At 48.0% G+C, this 12,771-nt stretch overlaps 1 protein-coding gene and 2 long non-coding RNA genes across 5 annotated transcripts; 2 read left to right on the top strand and 1 right to left on the bottom strand.

The window, feature by feature from the left end:
- Positions 1-855: 855 nt before the first annotated feature.
- On the bottom strand, positions 856-3,054 carry LOC123282258 (uncharacterized). The gene is made up of 3 exons (XR_011497720.1): positions 2,709-3,054; positions 1,854-1,949; positions 856-1,106 (listed from the first exon to the last, which is right to left on the bottom strand). It is a non-coding gene; the product is annotated as an uncharacterized lncRNA (long non-coding RNA).
- Positions 1,287-4,133, top strand: LOC123282260 (uncharacterized). Its single transcript, XR_006522298.2, has 4 exons — positions 1,287-1,568; positions 1,883-1,960; positions 2,671-2,753; positions 3,070-4,133. It is a non-coding gene; the product is annotated as an uncharacterized lncRNA (long non-coding RNA).
- A 1,207-nt stretch (positions 4,134-5,340) lies between these two features.
- LYSMD4 (LysM domain containing 4) lies at positions 5,341-11,391 on the top strand. Of its 3 annotated transcripts, none has more exons than XM_014854216.3 (3): positions 5,341-5,422; positions 6,750-7,039; positions 9,112-11,391. In XM_014854216.3, the coding sequence occupies exons 2-3, from the start codon at positions 6,758-6,760 to the stop codon at positions 9,721-9,723; spliced, it is 894 nt and encodes a 297-aa protein (XP_014709702.2). In that variant the 5' UTR covers positions 5,341-5,422; positions 6,750-6,757; the 3' UTR covers positions 9,724-11,391. The 3 variants fall into 3 exon arrangements, with proteins under 3 accessions (XP_014709702.2, XP_044618771.1, XP_044618766.1); XM_044762836.2 differs by having other exon boundaries at positions 5,368-5,450; XM_044762831.2 differs by lacking the exon at positions 5,341-5,422 and adding an exon at positions 5,914-6,143.
- Positions 11,392-12,771: the final 1,380 nt, after the last annotated feature.

Raw genomic sequence — 12,771 nt, 5'->3', positions numbered from 1 at the left:
AATGCAATATATTTCTTAAACTCTTTTTTTCTACCACTCTCCCATGAACTCCTAAGTTGGCAATATCTTTGGAGCTGTGAGCTTTAACACTCATAGGCATGTTTCTTCCAACGGCTTCATTTCCAACAATGACTTTATAACACGTGGAAGAAGTTGGGCAGTTTTGTTCTTTCCATTTTGTAGATAGGAGGCTGATCCCCAGTGACCAGTGGATTTTCCTGCATCACTAGATAACCCACATTCTAAGAAACCAGATCAAGACTACCAGATTCCACAGAGGTGGGATGGCAAGTCATTTTCACCTCCCCTGATGCTCTTGGTTGATTGGTCATGGCTGTCTTGGATACTCCATGCAGAGGCCTGATAGCTGTCTGGGCTTCTGTGATGAACCAGCAATGTCTGCCAGGGGGTGGGTTGGGAGCATGTGTCATGCAAACTGCCACAGAGGTAGAGGGTGTGTCCAAACACTATGAGAAGGGAAGGAGCATTAATAATAATTGTGCTGAGACAACAGGCATAAACTGGAATTGTTCCAGGCAGAAGGAAGGTACGGCCATACAGGGCATAAGGGACAACACAGTAGAAGAGGGGACCAAGGCCCGGAAGGCTTACAGGACTTGATCAAGGTTGCAAAGTCAGTAAATGCAGAGCTGGCTTTGGATTCCATTTATCTTCCATCATGGCTCAAAGCTACCACTAACCTGCTATGCAATCTTGAGTAGGTCCCCTGTGTCTAATTGAAGACCCTGTGTCTCTGGGTCTTAAATTCCTCTCTACAAAATGAGAAGTTGTAGCTTCAGAACTTCTAATGACTTTGCCAACACAATTCTCTGCTCTCTATCCACTGGTGTTTTGAAACATCTAGTGAAAGCCAGCAATTCAGCATCTGCTCCTTCCGTCTTCTGCCCTCCTAGGGAGAAGGTCTGTGTCTTAGTCAGTCAGGCTGTCATAACAAAATACCACACACTAGATGGCTTATACAACAGAAATTTACTTCTCACAGTTCTGGAGCCTGAAAGTGCCAGGTCAGGGTTCAGATTCTGGTAAGGGCTCTCTTCCTGGCTTGCAGATGGCCACCTTCGCACTGCGTCCTCACGTGGCCTTTCCTGTGAGTGTGAGCAGGGAGAGAGAGAGAAAGAGTGAGAATGAACTCTCTGGCGTGTCTTCTTATAAAGACACTAACCCTATTGGATGAGGGCCCCACCCTCTGACTTCATTTAACCTCAGTTACTTCCTTATAGACTCAACCTCCAATACAGTCACATTGGGCATTGAGACTACGACATATGAATGTAAGGAACACAGTCCAGTCCATAGCAAGCTCACATAGGGACAGGATGGCCTAGGTTTAGCAGGATTTTGAGGGGCATCTGAGAAGCACGTCTGCTTGTGGACATTTGGTCGCAGCTTTCTCAGGGCAGAGCAGTGGGACTGTCCTTGGATGTGACTCTGGCACATTTCAGTGGATGAGCCATGTTGCTCTGACACCTCCCCTCTGGCCTCACCTGAACCTGAGGAACTGCGTCTCTGCCAGCCTAGCCACGGGCCTGGGGAGAAAACAAACTTGGGTATGTTTCTGAGGGAGCTATTGACCAGGTTAGCAGACCTCCCGGGCTGGGCTGGGGCAGCAGGGAAAGCAAAACTGAGCCCTGCACAGAAGCTTACAAACCACGGGCTTTGTAGCCACTGTCCGGGGTTATATCCTGCCTCTTGTACTTACCAGCTATGACATCTTACATGAGTAACTTAACCTCTGTGCCTAAGTATGTAAGTGAGGAATTGCTTCAGCTGTTACTAACAGAGATCTTCACAAGCTCCTGAGCAACAGAGACATTTATCTCTTTCTCACATACTTTCCATTTTTCTGCTTTGCCATCCTTAGCACATGGATTCTATGGTCAATGTTGCCTCATGGTCCAAGATGACTGCATGTGCTGTAGCCATCACATCTTCATTCCAGGTAGCAGGAGGGAGGGTAAAAAGGGCATATATATTTTACAGAGTTTTTCCAGATGTCTCCCTTTTAAAAGCTTTTTCAGAAGTCCCACCCAACCTTTTCCTCTCGCATCTCATTGTCTGGAACTTATTCACAAGAGTACACTCCATTGCAAGGGAGGCTGGGAAATGTAGTCTGAGCTTGGTACATTGTTGCCCTAAAAAATATTGGGGTTCTGTTCCTAAATAAAAAGTCAGAATGGATGTTGGGTAGGCAACTGAAGTTTCTCTCGCACTCAGTTTTTCCATCTGTAAATTGGGGATTATAATAATACCTACTCAGAGGGCTGCTGTGTTGCCTGGTACCCAGTGAGGACTCAATATATGTTAGCTAAATTACTGGCCATCAAGAGTGAGGGAAGTGTTAGAGGCAAATACTGTTGGCATCACTATGAAAATAGTTTTGATGTTACAGCCCCTGAAAGGGTCTCAGGAATCTCCAGGGTCCCCAGACCACACTTGGAGAACTGCTGCCTTAGAGAATCATATAATTCTCGGGCAGCCTGCTGACCAAGCTCCAGGATGACACTAAAGGACACACAGCCGTCCGTTTGCCTTGATGAAGTCTGGATAACTGTTGTTAACGGACATGACCTGGTTTTTATTTTTCAAAGATCTGTAATCTGTAATGCTGCTTTCTGTGCATGTCTTTGTTTTTGCCCATCTTCTCTCCAGAAATGCAAGGCTCATGAGGGCTCACCAGCTTTACTCACCACTTCACTCGCCAGGGCTGGACACACGGAAGGAGATCCATAGATGTAAGCTTGACAGTGTTGAACTTTACCCAAGCCCTGTGCTCCTGGAAAACAGTGAAGGTTAAGGACTACCCTCCAGCCCCCACTCTTTTTGGGTTCTAGAAAATGACATTACAAAGAACCACCTTTCCTTCCCCAAATGACTTAGACAAGACTCATGGACGCCCGCCTTGTTTACTTATAACAAGGCCAGATGCAGACCCTCTAAATTCCCTTTCTTTGCCTCATAAATGATTAGCAGAGCCTCTGGTCCCCACTGATCAATTGGAACAGAATGCTTGTTAACCAAACTTCCAAGAAGCCTCTCTTCCTCCTCCAGGCCCCTGAATGAACTTTGGCGCCCCGTGGTCCGAGCCAGCATCCAGTCCCTCTTGAGAAGAGGCGGAACCATATTGGATTTATGATCCAATCCTGCCACCTTTCACCCCACTTCCCCACACCTGGTTCTTTCTAGCCTTGTTTACTCCTCTCCATAAAAGAAAAACTCCTCCTGCCTAACTCCTGACACGCTTGCAGGCCTTATACTCAGAGCCTTCTCCCTGCTGCAACAGCCCCTTTCTCCCCTTGAATAAAGTCCTTTGGAGCAAAGTCTCTCCTAAGTCTGGGTTTGTTTTTTGTTGAACATGCTGAATGAAAGAAATAACTATAACTGATCAGAGAACCTCTATATTAATTCAGCTTTGTAGATTCTGTTCTGATTCCTCTCCCCATTAATTACACTTTTAAATTCTGACCGCCAGACTTGCCAGATCCGCCAGGCCCTGGCCAGAACTTTGGGCCAGAAGCACAGCCGTGGCTGACAGCTGAGCCTTTGGAGTCAGACACACGAGGATTTGAGTTTTGGTGCTGCCACTTCCCTCCTGTGTACACTGGGTCAGGTCACTTCGTGTCTCTTCTATTGAGCCACTATCTAATGTGCGCCTACTAAGTGTCACACTGAGTTGGGCACTGGGAGTGGTGAGTAAAGCTGACTTAGAGATGATCATTAGGGGCAGGAGGATTCTGGCACTAAAACAAGTAAGTTAACTGGGAAGTATGATGAAGACACAGCCTGATCTGACAGAGCACAGAGGGAGCACCTATGTACACAGGGTGGACAGGGAGGACCCCACTGAGAAGGTGACTCATCTGAGGCCTGAGGATCAGAAGGTTCAATCACGCCAGCAGCTGAGAGAAGGACATTCCCATGAAGGGCCAGAGGTGGGAGATCCAGGTGTTTAAAGGTCAGGAAAAAGCAGATCGTGGCTGAAAGAAATGGGTAGAATGGTAGACAGTGCGTTGGAGCCCTCACACCATCCTGGACTTTGCCAAGATAAAAAATTTGAGGGGCTGGCCCCGTGGTGTAGTGGTTAAGTTCGTGCTCTGCTCCGGCCAGATTTGCAGGCCTGGATCCTGGGCGGGGACCCAGCACCACTTGTCAAGCTGTGCTGAGCCCGCATCCCACATAAAACAGAGGAAGATGGGCACAGATGTTAGCTCAGCGACAATCTTCCTCATAAAAAAATTTTTTGACTTCTCTTCTAAGTGGCATGGAAAACCATAAAAGGTGTTTCAGAGATCTTATTGTTTTAATCCTTTGCTTTGTTGTTTGATATGATTGCTAGCGAGAAATTTTTCTTCCCTGTCAACCATTTGTCTTCTGTGGTGAATTGTCTGCTCGTGTTCTCCACCCGTTCAGCTACTGGAGTCTCAGTGTCTTTCTTATTCATTCGATAAGGTCTTCCTCAATTAAGGATCTTAATCTTTTGTGGTGTTTGTTGAATTTATTTTCCCCAGATTACTGTTTGGTAAATTTTGGTTTCCTTTTTTGGGTTGAAGTTTTAAATGTTTGTGCTTTAGTGTGTGAGAGAATTCATCCATCACTTTTCAAGGTTAGGGAGTCCTCCGCCATCGGACATTTGATAAATTACGTCTCTTTTGTTCGTGTTCCCGTGGTTCAACGTTTTACATTGGTGAACTTTTCTTTTTTATCCTCGGGACAGAGCAAACTCCTCCGGCGGTCCCGGCGGCTCAGGATGTGGAGACCCCTCGCCCACCCGGGCCGAGCTGGAGGGGCTCCTCCTCTGCCGGCGGCCTCAGTGGTGACACCCGCCCCCTCGTGACAGCCATTGACACACAGGGCCGAAGGCCTCTGCTACAGGTGAGAAAGTTAAGGCTCAGCAAAAGCTGGGAGGGAGACGTTAAAGTGTCTCATAGCTAAGTGTTTTACTGACGTAAAAACTGGTGACAGGACGGGCCGTATCAGCAGCGCAGGAGAGCGACCAGCTCAGGGGTCAGGTCAGAGAGCTGGGCCCGGCCCCGCCCCGCCCCGCCCCGCCCCTCCCCGCCCCGCCCCGCCCCTCCCCGCCCCGCCCCGCCCCTCCCCGCCCCTCCCCTCCCAGGCCCCGCCCCTCCCCTCCCAGGCCCCGCCCCTCCCCTCCCAGGCCCCGCCCCTCCCTTCCCAGGCCCCTGCCACGCTCCCGGCTGCGGCCCCGCCCCCGCCCCCGGGCAGTGCTACCTACGGGCCGTGCGCCGACCTCTCAGCAGAGCCGGGCTCGTCCGGGTGCCCGCCCACCAATGATTTCATTGGCTGCTTCGCCGTCCCCGCCCCCCGCAAACCCCGCTGACTTTCGCAGCCAATAGGCAGGCGCGGCGGCGGCGACGGCGGGTCGCGGCGGATCCTGGGCGCGGAGGTACCCGGGCCCGCAGGGGGAGGCCGCGGTGCGAGCTCGGGACCGTGGGGGCTGTTTGCGGCCACGCGGCTTAACCTCGTTTATCGGCTGGGGGGCGAGCCGCCACTCCGAGTCTCCTAGGCTGCCCTCCAGCGCCTGGAGGGGCGGCGACCGCGACCGTTGAGGGTTGGCCCGAGGTTGCTTGGGTTGGAGGTCAGGGGTCGGAGGTCGTGCCTTTGTGGAGTGTTGCCCCCTCCCCCCGCCCCGTCTAAGCGTAGAGGCGGGCCGCTCCCTGGTTTTATTGTCAGCTCCTGTGTGGAGACGCCCTTCCTTTCACGGACGGGCCTCTGAGGGAAACTGAGGCCTGGGAGCCGCCGGGCCCTTGCAGGCCGTGAGCTCGGACTGGCAGCCCGGCCCCAGCCTCGGGCCGCCGCAGTGGGCTCGGGCGCGGAGGAGAGCCGGCCCCGGGGGCTCTGGAGTGCGGCGGCGGGTCGGGGCGGCGGCCTCCGAGGGCGGGGGGCGGGGTCGCCCCGGGCCACTCCCCGGTGGCTTCGGAGGGACCCGGGGCCTGCTCTTTCTGAGGCTGTCATTTCCCGTGTTGGAGGTTTCATTTCTGGACTCTCATGGGAACAGTTCGGCGAGGGGAAGGGCATGTTGCGGCGTTTGCACTTGTCTGAGAGTGAACGCGAAAAGCAGACGGGGTGGGGAGGGTCCACGAAGGCAGGGGGCCTGGCAAAAACGGGTGAGTCTCGCAGTTTGACAGGAATTTTCCCCCCGCTTGCCCCTCATATTGTATAATTCAGGCTGTTTCAAAATCAGTGTTTTTGTCTCATGGTTCTTCTAAGCGAGCATCCTTAGTCTTGACCTTTTTAGTGAAGGTGCTTTGGAATGCTGAAAGTATTGAACAAGAATTTTTGTACAAAAGTTCTGAGTTTAAGATGCTTAGCGCCAGGAAGCTGGGAGCAGTCCTTGCCTGTCACCGCGGTGATCCAGCCTCCTCTTTACTACTCTGAGACCAAGAAGAGAAGTTGCTGCTCTACAGACGTGGGGTCTGGGGAGACAGAGCTATGGATGAGGAGGAAGAGGAGAAGGGGCGTTCTTTTGTTGTCTGTGCAAAAAGAATTCATGTTAGAAAAAACTGGGAAAAAACCTGTTTTTATTTGCCTCCGTCTCTCCCTCCATGTCAGCTCCCATAAACACGTTCTTCCTTGTACTGATAGTATTTATGTGCAATGATTAGGGAAAGGAGTAATCTTGAACAACAGCAAGACGCCCATCTCCAGTGTAGCCGCAGAGGAATGACTGTGCCTTGGCTTGTGTGGAATTAACCCTGGGGTTTGGTTTTCAGTTAAGAAAATGAGGCAGAAAGAAGCGTTAACCAAGACCTTCCAAGGCCCAGCTATTGTATGTAGGACTCCGACCAGCCACGTTTACGTGTTTGAGAGTGGCAGTGGGGACTCGGGGGATTCCTCTGAGGAACAGTCCCAGCGTGTGGCTCTGCGACCCCGGAGCAAGGAGTGCCGGAAGAAGGGTGCCCACCAGCCTCACCAGCCAGGAGCGGGGGACGTGGTCCTGCTGCAGAGGGAGCTGGCCCGAGAGGACAGCCTCAACAAGCTCGCTCTTCAGTATGGCTGCAAAGTAAGAAACCCCGCAGGTGAAGGCGCTGCCCGCCGCCCGGCCCCGTGCTGCCCCTGCCTGACCCCCGCGGGGGTTGGGGAAGGCCTGTTGTAGCTGTAAAGGACTCCGCCAGAGCTGGAAGGCGGGTGGAAGTACCTTCAGCTCTGAGCGCTGGGGTCGTGAAGAGGGAGGGTTAGGAATCTCAGTTGATGGGGCCGTTCCCTCTCTGCAGAGCACTTCTGCTCTTCTCTGTCCCTCCAAACTGAAATTCGGAAACCTTTTTTTGCTTTTGAGCACATTTTATTTAAGACCCAGTGAGGCCAGAGATGCCAGGCAGAACGTATCCCAGATTTCTTTGGTATGCTTGCTTTTTTGGCTACTTTTCTTTTTCTGACCCTTTCTTGCGGTTGTAGCTTATTTGATTGGTAAAGTTTTACTTTCTCTCTTTTAGAATTGCATGATCTAGCCTTCGTGTGCTGTGTGTCTATATAACCCTGTTTTTCTCTTTAATTATGTTTTTAGCATTCAGAGTGATTAACAATGGCAAAGTAAGTAGGAAAGTATTTATAGAATTGCTGCAGTCTCTCCTAGATTGAAACTATTTATTTCATTTTACTAACACTATGCTACAACTTTCTATGGCCTTCTCTAGGGCTGTATAAGCTACTTATATAAAAAATCTTTTCCTCTTTTAAGTGTCTGTCATTTAACAAGATCCAAATGGCTAAACATGTTGGGTGGGGTGGTGGTGTGTTTCCCAGGGAAATAAACAGGCTGGTCTCCAGGGACACATAGTGGTCTCTAAATTGTACTGAGGTTAGTATTTGACTCTTAATCAGCTTCTGTGGGCATACTGTATGGTTTCTAGAGAATGGGCTGAAAAATGAAATTCTACCCTACAAAGACCTGAACAGATGCGGTGGGCTTCTTGGAATGGTGACGTTTAAGAAATCCAAAAAGACTATATAATGTATCTGATAAGTGATCATTTTTCCTGTTTTAAGTAAATAAATTTGATGTTAGTTTGTTAGGGGCAAAGACGAAAAGGTCTCAAGCACTTTATGCTTTAGTTTCAGAACATAAATTTAAAATGTCCCCCACCCCAATTCAATTAAATGAAAAAAGCGCTTGCTAAATAATCAAAATAATGGAGATGATTTATTTGATTAAGGTCTATTGACTATGTTTACACTCTAGTTTAAGTGGACTTATGAGTTAAAACCTTTGAGTCCATTTCTGATGCTTTCAGTAAGTTTGTAAGCAGGAGCTCGAGGGAGGGTTTATCTTTGACTTACATTTTCTTCTACTTCTTAAGCTTTGGTTGTGAGAGGAGTTTATGAACTTTATAAAACTTACAGTAGTGTTCCTTTCTCCTCAAGTCCTAATATTGGAATAGAAGATTTCAGTCTATAGTTTCCAACGCGATTCATGATTTCCTACATATTTGTAATTATCATAAGAAGTGTTGTGAAATCCTCAAAGTGAATTAAGTATAGGTCACTTTTATTTAAAAAATGTTTGTGCCGTACAGTACTTCTGGGAAAGAAAATTTGGTGGAATCATGAGGGCACACCTCTTTCTTAAAATGTTGTCACAGGTAAACTGGGTTCTGAGTGTTTGTGGAGCTGGCTGAGGCTTGGTGTTTGCTGAGTGCTAATGTCTCCTGCAGCTGCTGAATGGGATTCCGATGCAGGAGAGAAGTTAGCCATTTGGGGGCACTGTTGCCTCAAAAGTTCAGAGTCCAGAGGGCAGCAGTATGCTTTAAAAGTGCCATGATGTGTTTCAACTGAAAGCATTTTGTTGCAGTCGCACTTGAAACAGTCTTTTCCGAAACCTATTTTAAATTGTCCAAATTTGTAAATCTATAGGAAAATTTGATGATTAAACTATACATTAAGGCTAAGTTAAAGCCAAAAAAACAAAGTTATGCAGCCTAAACTAATTTTGTGTGTGGGTGCAGTTTTCCGGGGTTCATCAGATTCTTAAGCAGAGTGGGCTTGGCCCATCACCCAGAAAGGTTAAGAGCCACTTTTTGGATATTGATTTTAAGAGCTTTACATACTTCCTGATGTGTGTCTTCATGGCTTCCCTAGGTTGCAGATATCAAGAAAGTCAACAACTTCATCAGAGAACAAGACTTATATGCTTTGAAATCTATTAAGATTCCAGTGAAAATCCATGGGATCATAACAGAGACCCACAAAGAACTCAGACCTCTCCCAAGCCCATCCTCAGAGACCAGAGTGACCTTTGAGGAGCAGCCAGACCCAGACAGAGCAGCTGTAGATGCCGCTGCCCCGTCCAGCCCACTGACGGATTTCTTTAAGGACATTGACCAGAATCTTGAGCGTGCAGTGCAGTCAGAAATCTATTTGAGTGAAAGTTACTGTGCAGAGACCTCCAGTCAGCCGCTGCTTCCAGCTCCTCTGAAGACGCCTACAGATGGCGCAGACTGTGGAATTCAGTGGTGGAATGCTGTTTTTATCATGCTTCTAATTGGGATTGTTTTACCAGTGTTTTATTTGGTCTATTTTAAAATACAGGCTACTGGTGAGATCCCTAGTAGCTTGAACACAACTGTTGTCCCCAATGGCTCCCTGGCACTGGGTGCAGTTCCAGGGCAAGCCCCCAAATTAGTTATTCCAGTGCCAACCATCCCCTCTTCAGACAGCCAGTTCACTCAAACCACCCAGACAGGAAACTAGCTACTGTTGTTTCTGAAAAATCAGGCCAGCTCTAGCAGTTGGGCTCCTGATGTGCGTCAGCTGACATTAGCCATATGTTAGGGTGCTGCATTTCCTTTTCTGTGACATATGGGCATGTTTCAGAAGCCACTGTTGTGTTCTGGATACTACCGTGTGGAATAGCCTCGCCTAATCCAAAGCTGCAGGAGCCAAAACACCAGCACCACCCTCGGCCTCCTACATTCAGAGAGCTGTGGCAAGAGAGACATTTACACGTGACGGCTACCATTTCTTGAAGGCATTTAGTGGACTGGCTGTGAGTGTCTTCACAGTAGCACTGTGTGGGCCCCCAAGTTGGACGTGCTTGTAGGGAGAGGAATGCCCTTGTCCAGTCTACCTGCACTGTGGGAGCACCTGGGTCAGCTTTGGTTGCCTGGCTGTTTGCAGTGTCCCTCACCTGCTGTGGAGTGGTGACTGGCCCTGACCGATGGTCTCTCTCTCTGGCAGAGGTGCTGTGCAATAGTGGTGGAATGTCAGTCTGTTTTAGAGCATGGCAGATTATAATTGTAACAAGCTCTATTTCATATTTGCCCCAGCGATGAGCCTTTTTGAGGCAGTGTCACATCTAGAATCAAAAAAGCCCTAAATCGAAATTGTCATGATATTGAGTAAACAGCAGTCCTGTTCCTTGTACTTGAAAGCTACTTAGTCTGACACACAGGCATGTTTCGGGCTGCTGCGTGGTGCACTTCCTGGCCAGAAGCTTTGGGGGCCGTGGCCCAGTTTCACCTGAGGTGCATCCCCATAGCAATTGCTAACTGCATTCTCCAAGTCAGCCTTCTCAGAAGGAGCTCTTGCTGGCCAGTGTCTGGAGGTGAGTAGGTGTAGAGAATGAGTGCCTATCACCAAGGTCCCACCATGTGACGCTTCTAAGGTCTTAAGACCAAACATTCGCCAGTCCAGCATTGCCTAGAGCAGCAGCCCCTGTGTGTGCCCAGAAGAGTGGTGTAGGGGAACAGGTGTGTTTCCTGCTGCTTCCCTGACTCCATTCTTAGGAATTCTAGAGCCACAGCACAAGAATGGGGCTTCGTCATTTTTCCGGGTGGCCGTAAATGACACTTTGTCTATAATGTAGCTCATAATGTTAAAAGACCAAACACTTAGTGGAGGGCCCATTGGTGACCTTTGCTGTGAAGGCCATAAAAAGGGGCCTGATACTTATCTGCTTGAGGTTTGTCTGTCTCCTCCTGTGACAAGGCAACAGTGGTGCTAAGTGCAGAGGCTCCAGGGGATCACGGTCAGCCTCTGAGGCCCTGTGGGTGGAGCAGGGGTGGATGGGGTGAGAGTGGGAGCCTGCTTTGACGTGAGCCCATCTCGGTCCCATGGAGCCGTGGAAATAGGCTGAGCTGGCTGGTGGTTCAGCCCTTGTGAAGTCTGTCTCCAGGGAGGAAAACACACTGTACAAGCGCTAAGTTTTAGGCATGGTTTATGGCATTTGATAGGTGAGGCCTAGAGATAAATTGAAAAGATCTCATCATATAAAAGGATAGGAGTGTGGCAGGAGAGTACTTGAGATGAGTCTCCAATTTTTTTCTCCAGTTTCTTAGTTGTGTGAAAAACTATTTGCCCTGGGTTCAATTTGCAAATTTAAATTATCTTCAAAGTTAAATGTTTTCTTCAAAACCAAAATGGTCCTCAGGATAAAATGAACTTGTGAACCTTTGCTCCAGGAAATGTTTTGATCATGTGAATGCTTTTCCAGTCAAATGTTTGTGCTTACTGTGCCCCCGAAGGCCACAGGTTTCTCTAATGTTTGTCACCATTAACTTGACTAGGCAGGGCTCGGAGTCCCATGGAAAAATAACTTTTGCCAGGCAAAGAATGAATATCTGTATACTTTTTTCAAATGGAATAAAGTAATTTCTTCTGTGAAGGAAAATTGATTCTTCCTTTTTAATTTGGGGGTTGGCAATTGAGAATTAAAAGATGTGGGACAATGTTGGAGAAGATGGAGGTGACCTGCCTGCCCAGGCCTCGTGCCCAAGGTTACCCGAAGGTGAGCAGAAAGCGGTAACCAGCGTAGTCGTGCTGATTGGCCTGTATGACAGGCTTTAAAATTGTTTTAGTAGGTATACATAAGACATACCATGAAGCTCATTTTCTACATATTTGACTACAGTTTTAGTGTCTTTTGGGAGTTAATGTTATAAAGAAATAATTAGATTTGCTAGATAGTCTTCAGTCCTTTTGGTGGAATTACAGTGCTTAATGTTGTGGAAGCCTAGAGAAGCTCCCTTGTCAGGCAAATGATGCTCCTGTTTTATTCTGGGGAGACCAGGCTACAGGGACTAAGCAGGGGCCCCAGGGTCACCCAGAGCAGGACTCCCAGCTGAGGCAGTCCTGACACAGCCCCTCCTTGGGAAGGTGGTTCTTCACACTGCCTCTGTGTTAATTGTGAAGACTGCCCAGAGTTGAAAGAAAATCACGTGGGCCCTGAAGTGATGGCTTATAGAGGGGATTTTAACATTTTCTCTTTTTTCCCCCAGTTTTATTGAGGTATAATTGACATACAGCACTGTGTAAGTTTAAATTGTACAGCATAATGATTTGACTTATATATGTTGTGAAAATGATTACCACAGTAAGTTTAGTTAACATCCGTCATTCCATATAGATACAAAAAAAAAAAAAGTTTTTTTCCTTGTGATGAGAACTCTTAGGTTTACTGTCTTACCTTTAGTGAAATCATACAGCAGCGTTAACCCTAGTCATTATGTTGTACATTCAATCCCTAGTACTTATTTATCTTGTAACTAGAAGTTTGTACCTTTTGACTACCTTCTTCCACTTCTCCCTCCCCCCACTCCTTTCCTCTGGTAACCGTAAATTTGATCTCTTTTTCTATGAATTTGGTTTTTCCTTTTTGTTAGATTCCACAAGTGAGATCATACAGTATTTGTCTTTCTCTGACTTATTTTACTTAGCATAATGCCCTCAAAGTCCATCCATGTTTTCCCAAATGATAGAATTTCCTTCTTTTTTTTGGCTGAATAAGATTCCATTATGTGT

This window comes from Equus asinus, chromosome 2 (genome assembly GCF_041296235.1).
Source record: "Equus asinus isolate D_3611 breed Donkey chromosome 2, EquAss-T2T_v2, whole genome shotgun sequence".
Taxonomy (NCBI): Eukaryota; Metazoa; Chordata; class Mammalia; order Perissodactyla; family Equidae; genus Equus; species Equus asinus.
Note: the sequence above shows the minus strand (reverse complement) of the source record. Positions and strands in the feature narration are given on the sequence as shown.

Excerpts from the sequence above, each read along its gene's own strand:
- LYSMD4 (XM_044762831.2), top strand. The coding sequence starts at position 6,053 with ATGTTGCGGCGTTTGCACTTGTCTGAGAGTGAACGCGAAAAGCAGACG. Across the intron at positions 6,144-6,749 it reads AGGGGGCCTGGCAAAAACGG|TTAAGAAAATGAGGCAGAAA; the intron begins GTGAGTCTCGCA and ends TTTGGTTTTCAG. Across the intron at positions 7,040-9,111 it reads CTCTTCAGTATGGCTGCAAA|GTTGCAGATATCAAGAAAGT; the intron begins GTAAGAAACCCC and ends TGGCTTCCCTAG.